Source organism: Symphalangus syndactylus, chromosome 17, assembly GCF_028878055.3.
Source record: "Symphalangus syndactylus isolate Jambi chromosome 17, NHGRI_mSymSyn1-v2.1_pri, whole genome shotgun sequence".
Lineage (NCBI taxonomy): Eukaryota > Metazoa > Chordata > Mammalia > Primates > Hylobatidae > Symphalangus > Symphalangus syndactylus.
The window spans coordinates 21,937,863-21,953,310 of record NC_072439.2 but is presented as its reverse complement, the minus strand read 5'-3'; the positions used below and the strand labels follow the sequence as shown (position 1 = coordinate 21,953,310).

Genomic DNA, 15,448 nt, shown 5'->3' with positions numbered 1-15,448 from the left:
CCACCACCATGCCCGGATAATTTTTGTATTTTTGGTAGAGACAGGGTTTCACCATGTCGACCAGGCTGCTCTCAAACTCCTGACCTCAAGTGATCCATCCATCTTGGCCTCCCGAAGTGCTGGGATTACAGGCATGAGCCACTGCGCCCGGCCTAGACTGTTTCTTTCCCTGGCCCAGGCCCTGATGCTGGGTCATCCCAGCGAAACATTCCCCCCCACCCCACACACCCTCCCTGGGCTTCTCTGGGTTTCTAAGGTCCAAGGGATGAGGCCCTCCCTGGTCCCCCCAAGAACACCACACAAAGAAGTTATGATCACCAGTGACAAGTGTTTTACCAACGAACACATGAGTCAGGGGAAGTTACATGGTGAGGTGGGAGGGCGAGGGATAGAGAGGTCCCCTTGGGTTGGCCTCAGCCAATTACATCCCGAGTCTGGGCCCCAGCCCCACTGTCTTCCCGCTGGAGGCTGCAACGGTTCATCTTCAGCTGAGTCAGCTGGATGTAGCGGAGCACATTGGTGTCTGCAGGGGAGGTGGGCAGGACATCATCTGGGTGTCCTAGGGCAGCAGGTGACTTCCACACCTCCCTGGCTCACACCCCATTCTCCGAAGTCTCCAGCAGCTCGCTCACACAGCCAATAGAGCCAGAGCCCTTCCCCAAAGCCCAGTCACAGTCGGCAAAGCGGAGCCATCGCACACCTCTATGCGCCTGTATTTGCGGCACCCTCTGCCAGAAATGCCTCTTCGCAGAGGCTCCCTTCACAGTCCTCATCCTCCAGTGACATCTGCAAGAAGTCTGTTCTCTCGGAGCCACTTAACGGGAAAACTAATCTCGTCTCTGCTCCCACAACCCTGCACCTGTTGTAATCCCTCTTCCTTCCTCATTGGCTCTTAATACAAAACCGAGTGTTGTGTCTGCCCTCCTGCACTCATGTGTGTAAGTGCACACATGCACGCACACACACACACACACCCCAATTTCCTGCCATCGCCCACCCGAGTGGATGAGTGGATGGTGGTGGAAGTGAATGAATAGGTGTGTGTGAATGGGTGAGTGGAGGAATGAGTGTGTGCAGTAGACAGGGGTGGGAGGGGGTAATGGAGATGACAGTGGGTGGATAGGGAAGTGGCTGAGCAGGTATTGAATAGGAGATATCAGATGTGGCAACGACGGTGGATGAGAAATGGCCGGGGAGATGTCAGAGGAGCGATAGGTGGACGGATGTTGGAATGGCGGGTGAAGCGCGGGGTGGATGAATGGATGAGTGGGCGTGTAGGGAGTAGGTGGGTGGCGCAGCCCTCCCTAGAAGCAGCTCCGCGGGAGGAAGGCTCTGCTGTTCTACCGTGATCTTCCTGCCTGTTCCCTCCGCTCCAGCCCCTTTCCCTGCCCTGGGCCTAGCCCTCACCTCTGCCCCGCCCCGCCCCGCCCCGCCACTCACCTGTGGGCTCCCGGCTGCGGGCCTCCTGCAGGTAGCGCAGCGCGCGTGCGTAGTCGCCCAGGTGGTAGAAGGCAATGCCGGCACGGTAGGTGGCCTTGAAGTTGCCCTGCTGCTTCTCCAGCACCTTGAGACAGTACTCGCGCACGCGCTCGTAGTTTACCAGCTCCGACTGCAGCAGGCAAGCTGCGAGGGCGCCGCGGCCGGCAATCTCAGAGCCTGCTGGCACCCCCAGAGCCCACCTGACTGCGAGGAGCCGGGGCTTCAGGCTGCAGGGAACCCGGCCTAAGGGATTGCTCCGGCAACCAGGGGCGCCAATCCGCTCACCTGTCGAAACAGGCGCAACTGCGCCGCCTCTAGGGGGCGCCAAAACACGGAAGACGCCACTGGGCGACCCACCCAGAGCTGTCGGTGGGCAAGAGCACTAAGGGCCTGCGCGGGGGCGAGGGCCGGGACCTCGAGAGCCTGGCTCAGGGCAGACTTCCTCACCTTAGGTCCACGTGCGGCCAGGGGGTGGAAAGAATGACTCAGGGGGAGCGGGGCCCTGAAGACCCGACCCAAAGACCATTTCCTGCATCCCAGCTCCATCCAGCCACAGATCCCTGTCATCCCCTACCCCTAATCCCTTTCCTTGATCAAGCTCTGAAGGCTCCCCCAGAAGCCCACAGCCCTGGACCCTTCAGCCCCAGGGCCCCTGCCCCCCAAGTCGCCAAGCTTTCCCGATTGCCCCCTCCCCTCGTGCCCCATCCCCCCACCCCCCCGACGGCGTACCCGTGAGGGAGTCGTAACACTCCACCTCCGTGCTCTCCACCAGGCGCCGCTGCTCCTCGCTGAGGCGCGCCGGCCCAGGGCTGCTGGTGGACCCGGGGGCGGGGGCGGGCAGGCCGCTAGGGCGGGCCCCCTGCGCCGCCTTCAGCTGCAGCAGCGCTCGGTGATACTTGCCGATGGCCTCCCGGAACTTCTTCTCTCGATAGCAGCGCTGGCCCTCTGCCTTGAACGCCACGGCGGCCCGCAGGCTGCTGTCGAGCGCCGCGCCCAGGCTCCCCGACGGCTCTGGGGTAGGACCGGGACGAGCCGAGCCATGGCGGGAGCCCGAGCCTGGGCCCGGGCCCGGTGGGGAGAGGGCGGGAGGCGGGCGCGGCGGAGGCTCCGGGGCAGCGCTGAGCATCAGCACCGGGGACAGCGCGCCGCGCTGCATTGTGGGAAACTCCTGCCGCCGCCGCTGCAGCTACCGCATCGCCCCCCGCGGGGCTGGTCCCCACCCTTTCTCCGCCCCCTCACCTCCGGCAGCCGACTCTGGCTGCCCCCTATGGGTCTAGGGAAACCCCTCGAGACTTCCCCCATGCTCACTCTCAAATTAACCAAGTCCTAGTTTTCCAGCCCGCCCCCCGAATTGTTCCCATTCCCCTTACTCTCTCCAACCTCCTGCCTGCTCTCCTCCCCGTTGCCCAAAGCTCCCGAAGATTTCTAGAAGGAAAGGACGAGCCTGGGGGAAAGAGCAGGAAGACAACAGCCTCATGGAAAGCTGGCTTTCAGCCCACTGGCCATTTGGCATATCGAATGAGAACACAGGATTTGGACCCAAGCTTCCCAAATTCAAATCTCTGCTTATTTTCTCACTAGTGGTATGACTTAGACAGCTCGCTTAAACTACCTGGAACTCTGTATCCTCATCAGTAACATGGGACAATAATATCACCTTTAGGGCCAGTCGAGGTGGCTCACGCCTATAATCCCAGCACTTTGGGAGGCCGAGGCGGGCGGATCGCTTGAGGTCAGAAGTTTGAGACCAGCCTGGCCAATATGGCAAAACTCCGTCTCTACTAATATACAATATATACAAAATTTTTGTATGTATACACAAAAATTAGCCTGGTGTGGTGGCGTGCACCTGTAGTCCCAGCTACTCGGGAGACTGAGGCAGGAGAATCGCTTGAACCTGGGAGGCAGAGGTTGCAGTGAGCCGAGATTGTGCCACTGCACTCCAGTCTGGATGACAGAGGGAGATGCCGTCTCAAAAAAGGAAAGGAAAGGAAAGGAAAGGAAAGGAAAGGAAAGGAAAGGAAAGGAAAGGAAAGGAAAGGAAAGGAGAAAGAGGAAAGAGGAAAGAGTAAAGGAAAGGAATTAAAAATAATACCACCTTTGGGATTCATCTGTTAATTTATGAAACAAATATTCACTGACATCCTTTCTGTGCCCAGCTCTGTGCTGGATGATGCTGGGACATAGCAGACACTGTGTGAGCTTCAGACCCTACCCTCACTGGGCCCCAGTTCAGTGGGAAGACAGACCAGTGACAGCCTTGAGCAGGCTAGCCTGAGAAGCACAGGCAGAGGAGTCAGGGCCGAGGTGGAAGAGGCACAGGCAGAGGGGTCGGGGCCGAGGTGGAAGACGCACAGGCAGAGGGGTCGGGGCCGAGGTGGAAGAGGCACAGGCAGAGGGGTCGGGGCTGGGATGTGGGAGGTACCTGCCCTGGGCTGAGGCGGTGATAAAGTCTTCCTGGAGGAGGGAATAACTCTATAAACAAGAGAGATCTCCTTCTTGCCCTCATCCAGCTAGGCTGTCTATGGTAGAAAACCAGTGAGAAGGCAAACAAGTTCCCAGGAAAGGAAGCATGCAGGAGGCTTTCAAGAAAAAAATCGAGGATGAATGAGTCAATTGCCCTTCAGTCCTCCTTTGCCGCCTCCTTAGCTGTGGGACCTGGGCCAAGTTCCTCGATCCTCCTCCTTCGACTTCCTCTGTGCGACATGAGGATAAAAGGCAAGTTAACCTCAGAGCGGTTGCAGAGACTGAATTATCTTATGCAGGTAAGGCACTTAGCACAGGGCTTCACACATTAATGGGCAATTAACAACTGGTGTTTCTTATCATCCATTAGACTCTGAGTCATGTGATCATGAGTGCCTGGCTCTGAGTCAGCATCCATATATAGTTGTTGAATGAATGAGTGTGTGAGTGAATAGCATTATGCATTACTACTCCTTCCCCCTCCTCTGAGACTCTAGCTTGGGTCTCAGCCCCAAGCATCTCCACTCTCCCCAACTCCACCCCACAGCACATCCTCCAGCTGGAGGTCCCATGGCAGGTCACATGTGACAGACAGAAACCAGAACTCAGCACCTTCCATCTCAACTGGAGCATCTGCCTCTATCTCTTACTGTACTTTGCTGTAAAACGCTTTTGCTGAGTGAGTTTCTCCCTTATCCCTGGGGTCCAGCCTTGAACACCTCAGGAGTGCAAACATTTTCCTCTCTGCATCTCCAAACCCAGGCTCAGTTAGGAGTGTAAAACTCGTGAGTTTGAGTTCTTGAGCAGTGCACACACCTTTCCCTACCTCCGGTGTGTCTGTTTTGTAATGAAAAACACAGAGATCTGGCTGGGCGCAGTGGCTCACACCTGTAATCCCAGGACTTTGGGAGGCCGGGGCAGATGGATCACCTGAATTCAGGAGTTCGGGACCAGCCTGGGCAACATGGCAAAACCTTGTCTCTACCAAAAATACAAAAAATTAGCCAGGGGTGGTGGCGTGCACCAGTGGTCCCAACTACTTGGAAGGCTGAGGTGGGAGGATTGCTTGTACCCAAGAGGTGGAAGTTGCAGTGAGCTGAGATCACACCACTGCACTCCAACCTGAATGATGACAGAGTGAGACCCTGTCTCAAAAAAAAAAAAAAAAAAAAAAGAATGGGAGATCTGTTGATTCATAACCATGTTTTCTGACCAAGTAAATGCCTAGGTACTCGGGCACAGTAGCACAGGACAACTGTACCTAAAATCACAGTCCTGCTGGGAAGCAATGCTAACACTTTTACAACACCTCCTAGGTGTCAGACATTGTCATAAAGCTTTCCCTTTTATTTATTTATCTTTATGTATTTATTTTGAGATGGAGTCTTGCATTGTTGCCAGGGCTGGAGTGCAATGACGTAACCTCGGCTCACGGCAACCTCCACCTCCCGGGTTGAAGCGATTCTCTTGCATCAGCCTCCTGAGTAGCTCGGATTACAGAAGCCCGCCACCACACCTGGCTAATATGTTGCATTTTTAGTAGAGACGGGGTTTCACTATGTTGACCAGGCCGGTCTCAAACTCCTGATCTCGTGATCCGCCCGCCTCAGTCTCCCAAAGTGCTGGGATTATAGACTTGAGCCACCACACCTGGCTGCTTTACGTATCTTTTAACTCACATCCTCACCACGGTGTCAGGAGGTTGGTACCGTAATTATCCCCATTGACACCTGGGCACTTCCCAGGTTAAGTATATCAGACCCCATTGATCAAACTCTTACTATCCAGGACTTACTACTACAAACTGATGACCTTCGCAGAGCATCTTCCCGGCCTGGGAGAACCTATCTTCATAGCCCAGTATATATGATATGTTGGGCTTGTACAACCATTAAGAAATATTGAATTAGGCCGAGTACGGTGGCTCAAGCCTGTAATCCCAGCACTTTGGGAGGCCGAGGCGGGAGGATCACCTGAGGTTAGGAGTTCGACACCAGCCTGGCCAACATGGTGAAACTCGTCTCTACTAAAAATACAAAAATTAGCCGAGCATGGTGGCAGGAGCCTGTAATCCCAGCTATTTGGGAAGCTGAGGCAAGAGAATCATTTGAACCCGGGAGGCGGAGTTTGCAGTGAGCCGAGACCGCGCCATTGCACTCCAGCAGCCTGGGCAACAAGAATGAAACTCCGTCTCAAAAAAAACAAAAACAAAAACAAAAAACAAAACAACAACAACAACAAAACGGAAAGACTGAATTAGTTGACATCTGAACGCAGATATGGAATTGCAGAATTTCAGGTTTACTTGAATAAGATCTGAAAATCCGGCAACATCGAGGTAGCATTTCTTCTGACCGGGACGGGCATTCTCAATTCCCCACAGTCTCCACCTGTCGTGATTTTTTGCCAGTCCTTAAGGGATCCCAGTTTTATCCGGCTGAATGACTCTTGGGGAAGCCTGCCATTGCCCCCTGGTGGAGGAGTTCAGAATTTGCATGTTATCTCCCAGCAACCATTAAAGGAAGTGGTGAGCACATCCAATCAGAGGGATGCGAGGCCTAGAAAGCGACCAATCAAAAGCGAGAATGGACTGGAATTTGACCAATGAGGGCAGAGAGCGCTCAGAATAAAATAAATTCTTTTATTGAGATGAGAGACGGACATACACTGGGAGGGTTTTGATTTTTGTTGTTGATTATTTTGTGACAGAGTCTCAGTGCTCAGGGAGGCTCAGACTGGAGGCGGCGGAGCAGGCAGGCGGCGGCAAGGCTGGTGCCCTGGCGCTGGGGCCGCGCGTACTTGAGGAAGACTGCGGCGCCACCGGGCGCGGGACCTCGGAGCGCAGCGCGGGCCATGCACGGCTCAAGGGTGCCCAGTTCCTGGGGGCTGCAGCAGGGAGATGGAGAAACTGAGGCAGGGCAAGGGGTTGGAGATGACCCATCCTTGGAACTGGAGACTCGAGGCTGAGAAGAAGGGCCGATGTGGGTCCCCACGGACGGGTCAGGGGCTCTCGAGATCGGGCACGCGTCCCGTCTTCAACTGGAGTGACTAGGCGAGCAGGGGGAGAGGTGGACACCCGATTCTTCCTACAGGGCACAGCTAGTGCGGAATCAGAACACGCGAGGAAGCAAGGAAGGGAGCTGAGGATGGGCAGCCATCCTATCCTAGGGGTACAGGCTGGGGGAAACCATGATTCGCCTTGCCACCTGGTAGCATGGTTAGCGGCTCTAGCAGCTAAAGGAACGCCCTATGCACCACCAGATACAGAGATGGAGGACTCGAGGCCTGGGAGATCCTTCATTCTCAGCCCTGGAACGCAATAAGAGCATCTTCTGGGCCTGGGAAACTATCTTCCACCCTGGGGCAAGGTTAAGAGCCTCCAGATCTGGACTAATGGGGTCCTCCCACACCATTCTCTCCCACACCCAGAAAAATCAAGTCTAGGTGCCACCTCCTCCCCAATAATTGTCTCTCATTCTCTGAGACCGTAAAAATGACCAGGAAGGGAAGTCCCTGAAGCTGCGGTGACCCCATACAGGCCCTCTGCCAAGACTACACCTGTAAAGTTCCGGCTGGAGCCTGAAGCTCGCCCCGTCGAGCAAGCGGTGCGCCAGGCTCAGAGCCGCAGCCGCGCGACGACCCGGCTCCCATCCCGCCGCCTCGGCCTCCAGCAAAGACAGCTCCAGGAAGTAGGTGGCAAGTAGCATCACCTGCAAGTGAGGCGGGGCGACTGTCAGGCCACGCCCCACCTCAAGCCGGCCACGCCCCCACCCCGCCTTTTCACAAGGGCTCACCCGGGGGCTGCTCCCTGCCAGTGCGGCCAGCAGCCCGAGGCACAGCAGCGGGCCCGGGTGGTGCAGCCGGAAATCCAGGCGGCTCAGGATGCGGCGCTCGGCGCGCAGCAGCTCCGCCCGCGAGAAGGAGTCCGCGCTCAGGAGGCAGAGGAAGGCGGGCTGCAGATGGGGGATGCGGGGGGAGGTGAAGGAGTCTTGGATCCAGGCTCTTTACTCCCTGCCCTGGAAAGGCCCCAATTTCCGGCCCTCAGTTTCCTGGTGTGTAAAATGAGGCCACTGACTTGTGTCTGGAAGTCGTAGAGAGCACGGGCTTGAGGGTCCTGGGTTCAAGACCTAGGTTCGAGTTCAAACCCCATCATCTGCTCACTGTGTGACATAGGACATTCACTTAAGCTCTCTGCCTCAGCTACCCCCTGCCCCCCGTAAAACAGATACTACTCCCTGCTTCACCAGGCTGTTCTGATAAGGCACTGAATTCATGCATGTTGACGGTAACCATTCAAGATGGACTAGTTTATATTATTTTTATTTACTTTTCTAAATTAGAGACGAGGTCAGCTTGGCTCCCCCAAAGTGATTTTTGTTGTTTTTTGTTGTTGTTGTTGTTTGTTTTTTTGGAGTGCAGTGGCGCGATCTCACCTCACTGCAACCTCCGCCTCCTGGGTTCAAACAATTATCCTACTTCAGCCTCCTGGGTAGCTGGGCCTACAGGCGTGCACCACCACGCCGGGCTAATTTTTATATTTTTAGTAGAGAAGGGTTTCACCAGGTTGGTCAGGCTGGTCTCAAACTCCTGATTTCAAGTGATCTGCCCGTCTCAGCCTCCCAAGGTGCTGAGATTACAGGCGTGAGCCACCACCCCTGGCCTTAAGACAGACTATTCTGGACTGAGTCCAAGTTCCAACTGCTTGATTTGGGGCAAATGTCTTCCTCTCTCTGAGCCTCGGTCTCCTCTTCTGTTTAAGGGTCACATTGACAGCCCCTCCCTCATCCATGTTGGGAATCCCAGACTCAGCACGGTGCTTGGCACACAGTAGGCACTGAATCAGTGACTCCCCAAAGGACTCCATCCACCCTCCCAAACCCCACCCCGGAAGTACCTCAGGAAGCACGCACTCTTCCATTTTGCACGCCACAAACAGGCAGGCCACGCCCAGCAGCTGCAGGCGATGTAGGCGCACACGGCCAGCGCTCAGGTAGGAATCAAGCAGGTGCACCGCCAGATAAAGTGTGTCACCAGCCAGACCCAGGTACTCCTGAGGAGGGGCACGGGTGACCACGGGGTCCCGGGCGGCGACTCAAACTCAGCCCCCCACACTCTTCCAGATACCTACGTGCACCTGGACCAGCCAGTCTACCACCAGGGCGCGCATCTCCGGGGTCACAGCGCGGGGCAGGGCTCTCCGGGGCTGCACGCGGCACACCTGGGGTTGGGGCAGGGACGTCTCACTCTCCACACCTGTGCCTCTGCCTTTCTCCTGGGCTCCAGCCCTGGGTGCAGCAGCCTCCTCCAGTCAGTTGGATATCTTAGGCGTGCCACACCCAAACTGGCCTCCAAACGAGCTCCTCTTAGGTGTCCTCACCTAGAACTCTGGGCTTCGTTCCAGAAGCCTCAATACCCAGCTCTCCAGTCTGTAGCCCCCAGAGCCACGTGGTCTCCTGGGCGTCTCCCCCTAGGTTCCCAGACTTCACTTTTTTTTTTTTTTTTTTTTTTTGAGACAGAGTCACTCTGTTGCCCAGGCTGGAGTGCAATGGCTCAATCTCGGCTCACTGCAACATCCCCTCCTGGGTTCAAGCGATTCTCCCGCCTCAGCCTCCCAAGTAGCTGGGATTACAGGCATGTGGCACCATGCCTGGCTAATTTTTGTATTTTTGTAGAGACAGGGTTTCACCATGTTGACCAGACTGGTCTTGAACTCCTGACCTCAGGTGATCCGCCCACCTCGGCCTCCCAAAGTGCTGGGATTACAGGTATGCGCCACTGCGTCCGGCCTCAGACTTCAACTCTTGACCACCAAGCCTCAACCCTTTTGCCTCAGAGCACCCAGAGGCATCTTCCCAAAGAAAGATCTGACCAAGGAACTCCCCAGCTTAAAACCCTTCCATGGCTCCCAGTACCCTTGGAGAAAACTCTGATTTCTTTCAGGCTCTGCTCAAACATCACCTCTTCCCTCTCTCCCCCCACAACCCACGCATCAGCCACAGCTGCATTCTTTTTGGCTCCTAGACTATACCAAGCCCATTCCTACCCCAGGCCCTTTGCACTTCCTGTTTCCTCTACAGAGAGGGTCCTTCCCCAGCTCCTTGCTCGGCCTTTCCGTCATTCAACTAACATCTCCATGGCTTTGTCTATACTCCTCCCACCCGATCACTATCTCTTTGTCTCAGCATTTTCACTGTGAAGATGTCTCCCTGTGTGCTTTGTCTATTTGGCCGCTAGGCTGCCAGTCCCACGAGGGCAGGGACTTCTGCCCACAACACAGGTGTCTCTCAGGTCCTAACAGAGATCCTGGCCCAGGAGAGTCACTGGCAAGACGTTCAACAGACTCCTCCCTTCAGTCTTCCTTCCGCAGCACCCTTCTCATAGGGATGTCTGAAGGCTGCCGAGGCCAATGTTTTGGTTTGCGTGGCCTGTCCCTAGTTGTCCTATGTGTTTGCTCATCTCCCCAGAACGAGGCCAGCATTGCAGCATCTCCAGCGCCTAAAACATTTGCTACTAAACCATTAAATATTTGTTAAACAAATAAATGTGGAGGACAAGTACAAGCGACCATAAACACCCCAGGAGGGGCTGCAAAGAGCCCAGGGACGGTGGGAAAGGGCATTCCCAGCGGTAGAAACGGCGCTGTGTGAAAACAAAACAAAAGCCTGGACGTTGCAGGGAAGGAACGCCGGCTGCCAGTGATGGGGAGGAGAGGCTGGAGCGGTGGGAGTTCAGAGTGGTGTTCAGGGCGGTGGGCCGGCGTCGGCCTCACCAGGGCAGGCAGCGGGTCGGCTCACCATGACTTCGGCGAAGATGTCCCCGGCGTACTCGCGTTCTCCCTGCAGCCCCAGCGCGCTCAGCGCCTCCTCCAGCCCTGGTGGCCTCGCCAGTCGTCTTGGGGAGACACTGGGGCCCGCGGGGAAGCCGTCGGGGACTGGGGTGCTCGAAGGCTCTGCATCGAGGAAGGCAGTGGGACTCTGCAAAGGAGAGGGCTTGAGGGGCTCAGCGCCTAAAGATAGGCCCGAGCCGGGAGCGGGACCCCTGGTCCCTGCTTCTCACCAGCATCCTCCAGGAGGGTGTTGCGGGCGAGGCCAAGCACCGACCCTTGCAGCTAGGTGAAGAGACCGCGCGGCGGGCGCTTTAAAGGCCCCTGGGCGCGTGCGCACTGAGCCCGCCTCTCCTGGGCAGGTGCACAAAGGTGAGTGCCCCGCAGGCTGGCTCTGTCCTCTCGAAGCCCTCTAAGGTCGGACAGCTGGAGACAGATCCTCATCCTGCTGCCCGGAAGCAACCCCTGTGGGCCTCACTTTCCTGACCATAAAGTCGGGAGGATTTCAAAATGTAGAATCAGGGTTTGCACCGTCAGAGGATGGATGTAGAAACATAGATCGGAGCTTAGAATGACCCTTGTGGTGTCGGTGTCGCAATGGAATTGGAGATAAAATTGTGTGAACACATGGTTGTTTATATAGAAGTTAAGTGTTGTGTGGCCGGGTGTGGCGGCTCACGCCTGTAATCCCAGCACTTTGGGAGGCCGAGGCTGCCGGATCACGAGGTCAGGAGATCGAGACCATCCTGGCTAACACGGTGAAACCCCGTCTCCACTAAAAATACAAAAAATTAGCCGGGCGTAGTGGTGGGAGCCTGTAGTCCCAGCTACTCAGGAGGCTGAGGCAGGAGAATGGCGTGAACCCCGGAGGCGGAGCTTGCAGTGAGCCGAGATTGGGCCACTGTACTCCAGCCTGGACGACAGAGCGAGACTCAGTCTCAAAAAAAATAATTAAAAAAAAAAGTATTGTGTATGCAAACATGTATTTCCTAGCCTAGTCCACTGGGAGAGCTTACGAGCAGCGACACCCCAATAGTAAGAAGCACCCCTAACATCTAAACCCTGGCCGCCGCATCCCATTCTCCACTAAAAGGAACCAGGGCTACTTGGAGAAATGGCTAATCCCAGGGTCATACAAGAGAAGGCACAAGATCTGGAATATTTTTGTGGGCAGAAAGTGTCCCAATGGCAGGGCAAGTCATGTAGATGCAGAACTCACTAGCTAAATCTAGAATATGTGAGCATCAAGATGATAGTCATAACTGAATAAAATTAAAATACAAGTTTATTCTGATATAACTCAGGCAGTGGGAAAGAAAAGCTCTTCTAATCTTTAGAACGTGAACTAATAAATGTGTTTTGTTTTCAGACAGGGTCTCGCTCTGTCACCCAGGCTGGAGTGCAGTGGTGTGAACATGGCTCACTGCAGCCTCAACCTCCTAGGCTCAAGTGATCCTCCCATCTCAGCCTCCCAAGTAGCTGGGACTACAGCTGTGCACCACCATGCTTGGCTAATTTTTTTTTTTTTTTTTTGAGACGGAGTCTCGCTCTGTCGCCCAGGCTGGAGTGCAGTGGCACGATCTCGGCTCACTGCAAGCTCCGCCTCCCGGGTTCAAGCCATTCTCCTGCCTCGGCCTCCTGAGTAGCTGGGACTACAGGCGCCCGCCACCACACTCGGCTAATTTTTTGTATTTTTAGTAGAGACGGGGTTTCACCGTGTTAGCAAGGACGGTCTCGATCCCCTGACCTCGTGATCCGCCCACCTCAGCCTCCCAAAGTGCTGGGATTACAGGCGTGAGCCACCGCGCCCGGCCCCATGCTTGGCTAATTTTTAAATTTTTTTTGTAGAGACTGGGGTATCACTTTGTTGCCAAGGCTGGTTTTTGAACTCCTGGGCTCAAGCGATCCTCCCACCTTGGCTTCCCAAAGTGGTAGGATTACAGGTGTTAGCCACCATGACTGGCCAAACTAATAAATGTAGAAGGATGGAAAATCCTATTTGGCAACCACCACAGCATCGTTTCATACAAGAAACATCAATAGATGTTCAAACTAGTGGGTGAACATCTGATAGGAATCGGGATATCTACAAAATGTCTCTACACAAGACCCTTATTAACTATGTAAACCAAAAGGTATCTGAGATAGGTCTCAATCAATTTAGAAAGTTTATTTTGCCAAAGTTGAGGACGTGCCTGTGACACAGCCTCAGGAGGTATTTGGGGCACAGCTTGGTTTTATACATTTTATGGAGACATGAGACATCATCAATATGTGTAAGCTGTACACTGGTTCGGTCCAGAAAGGCAAGACAACTCAAAGCAGGGGAGGGGGCTTCCAGGTCATAGACAGGAGACAAACGGCTGCATTCTTTTGAGTTTGATGAGCCTTTTACTGAATGCACAATTTACAGGAAGAGCCATCCATGCCTAGTCTGGCTCTTCTATAGGGCAGAGGACGCCATCAGATATGCCTTGGTCTCACATGAGCACAGGGATGACTGAACTCTGCCTGTCTTCTGTCCACAAGGAAGTTCCTTGCGGGCAAATGGAGAGACGTAAGTAGCTTAAAAAAAAATCTTTTAGGCTGGGCACAGTGGCTCACGCCTGTAATTCCAGCACTTTGGGAAGGTGAGGCAGGCGGGTCACTTGAGGTAAGTTCGAGACCAGCCTGGCCAACATAGTGAAATCCTGTCTCTACTAAAAATACAAATTAGCTGGGTGTGGTGGTGGGTGCCTGTAATCTCAGCTACTGGTGAGGCTGAGACAGGAGAATCACTTGAACCCTGGAGGCAGAGGTTGCAGAGAGCCAAGATCGCACCATGGCACTCCAGCCTGGGCAATAGAGCAAGACTCCATCTTAAAAAAAGAGAGAAAAAAGTGAGGCAACCAACCCTGGTTGAGGAAATATAACTGCAAAATAACTGCCCTGTGAGTTTCACACCTGCCAGCTGAATGCAACATGTGAGCCTGGTCATTAGCTAGGAATTTTTAACATACAAGGACATTAAGCGTTGACCATTAGCGAACATTATAAAATCTGTAGAGAAGAGCAGTTTTAGTGTTAGCTTCCTGACCTTGATAACTGGAGAGCAGTTATGTAGCACAATGTTCTTTAGGACAGGTATACAGATGTGGACGGGAGGTGGAGGGGTGAATGTAACATTCCAATCCCATTTTTGTCCGTTTTAAGTAAAATGCTATGAGGAACTTGGCGAAGGGTATATTTTGTAATTCTGTTACATAACTTTTATTTTTGAATAGATTGACAGTTCCCACCTACCCCACACCCAATTTCCCCAATGAACATCTCATATTAGTGTGGCCCATTTGTCACAATCCGTTAGACCAATATTCATCTATTAAGTCTACGCTTTATTCAAGCCTTCCTTTTTCCCTACGTTCATTTTCTATTTCAGGACACATTTAGTCACCATGACTCCTTTGGTTATCTTGGATGTGTCACTTTCTCAGACTTTTCTGATTAACCACCTTGGCAGACATATCCCTCAACTGAGATCTGTCTGATGTCTGCTTCCTCTCAGTGAGGTGGTGTGTCTGCAGGAGAAGGATCAGAGGGAAAGTGCCATTCTATCACATCACATTAAAGGGACACCGTGAAGGTGATTCGTCGGCAATGTTGACCTCGATCGGCTGGATGATGTAGTGTTTGTCAGGGACCTTCACTGAAGTTACTTTTCCCCCCTTTATACACTGCACTCTTTGGAGGAGTCACTGCAGCCCACGCCTAAGAAGTGGGGGTTCCATAGCCCTCCTTGAAGGCTGTCTACAGAAATTACTTATGATTTTGTGTAGATTTGTGTATTCTCCCCATTTTGCCACTTAGCAGTAGACTTATTTCACATTTTAGGTGAAAACCCAATATTATGCTATTATTTATTTTGTTGTTCACATTCTTTTCAGCTCTGGCCCCTGGGAGCTCCGTTGGCTCCGGTGTCCCTGTGACTTCAGCATTATCAGTTCGCGCTTTCAGGCACTGCAAGATGCCCCAGGCTCATCTTGTACATTTCCTGCCCCAGGCCTGGAATAATCTTCGTACAGTACTGTTTTTGAAAGTTTTCTGCAAGTCTGCAATTATTTCAAAATTTAAAGTATGTGAATGGCTACACTTTTCTGGAAAGGTACTGGACATTAAAATCCTGGGATGTAGATGACAAACAAAAGGACAAGCACAGTACAGACGGATAACTAGTTTATTACAGGACTGCTGGTAGCACCAAACGAAACCAAGTCAATTCCTGTTAACGGGGCGGCTGAACCGGTTGAGGAGTCTACCCCATGGAACCCCAGGAAGCAGCTGGAAAGCCCGAGTTCCCCAAATGCAGCAGCTAAAAGGGAATCTCACTGCTACCCCCGACTCAACACAGCCATCAATGCACGAGGGCAGCCCCCAGAGGCTTCACATTAACTGGAAAAGATTATGCAAACAGAGCAGGAAACTACTGATTTATGATGCCGTGTCCATCTGCACAGAGGTAATCAGCACCAAAATGAGTACTCCAGGCCCTGCGACCTCAGGTGAATTTACCTTCTCATACTCCTGCTTTGCTGTCTTTTTTAATGGCATGTATCATGTTTTTTTTTTTATTTTTATTTTTAGAGACGCAGTCTCACTGTCCCAGGCTGCAGTGCAGTGCTGCAGTCATAGCTCACTGCAGCC

The 15,448-nt window shown here is 53.5% G+C and overlaps 2 protein-coding genes across 6 annotated transcripts; both read right to left on the bottom strand.

Moving 5' to 3' along the window:
- Positions 1-308: 308 nt before the first annotated feature.
- Positions 309-2,717, bottom strand: TTC9B (tetratricopeptide repeat domain 9B). The gene is made up of 3 exons (XM_055246779.2): positions 2,209-2,717; positions 1,441-1,623; positions 309-523 (listed from the first exon to the last, which is right to left on the bottom strand). Exons 1-3 carry the CDS (start codon positions 2,633-2,635, stop codon positions 414-416), a joined length of 720 nt encoding a protein of 239 aa, XP_055102754.1. The 5' UTR covers positions 2,636-2,717; the 3' UTR covers positions 309-413.
- Positions 2,718-6,566: 3,849 nt separating this feature from the next.
- CCNP (cyclin P) lies at positions 6,567-11,683 on the bottom strand. Of its 5 annotated transcripts, none has more exons than XM_055246773.2 (7): positions 11,002-11,682; positions 10,740-10,919; positions 9,074-9,163; positions 8,840-8,995; positions 7,740-7,898; positions 7,504-7,655; positions 6,567-6,908 (listed from the first exon to the last, which is right to left on the bottom strand). In XM_055246773.2, exons 1-7 carry the CDS (start codon positions 11,005-11,007, stop codon positions 6,659-6,661), a joined length of 993 nt encoding a protein of 330 aa, XP_055102748.2. In that variant the 5' UTR covers positions 11,008-11,682; the 3' UTR covers positions 6,567-6,658. The 5 variants fall into 5 exon arrangements, with proteins under 5 accessions (XP_055102748.2, XP_055106026.1, XP_055106027.1 ...); XM_055250051.2 differs by having other exon boundaries at positions 6,567-7,031; positions 11,002-11,681; XM_055246778.2 differs by having other exon boundaries at positions 6,840-6,993; positions 11,002-11,683.
- Between the last annotated feature and the right edge of the window lie 3,765 nt (positions 11,684-15,448).

Excerpts from the sequence above, each read along its gene's own strand:
- TTC9B (XM_055246779.2), bottom strand. The coding sequence starts at position 2,635 with ATGCAGCGCGGCGCGCTGTCCCCGGTGCTGATGCTCAGCGCTGCCCCG. Across the intron at positions 1,624-2,208 it reads GTGTTACGACTCCCTCACGG|CTTGCCTGCTGCAGTCGGAG; the intron begins GTACGCCGTCGG and ends GCGCCCTCGCAG. Across the intron at positions 524-1,440 it reads CCGCAGCCGGGAGCCCACAG|ACACCAATGTGCTCCGCTAC; the intron begins GTGAGTGGCGGG and ends CCTCCCCTGCAG.
- CCNP (XM_055250051.2), bottom strand. Across the intron at positions 7,899-8,839 it reads AAGAGTGCGTGCTTCCTGAG|CCCGCCTTCCTCTGCCTCCT; the intron begins GTACTTCCGGGG and ends CCCCATCTGCAG. Across the intron at positions 7,032-7,503 it reads CTCCAGCCGGAACTTTACAG|GAAGAATCGGGTGTCCACCT; the intron begins GTGTAGTCTTGG and ends TGTGCCCTGTAG.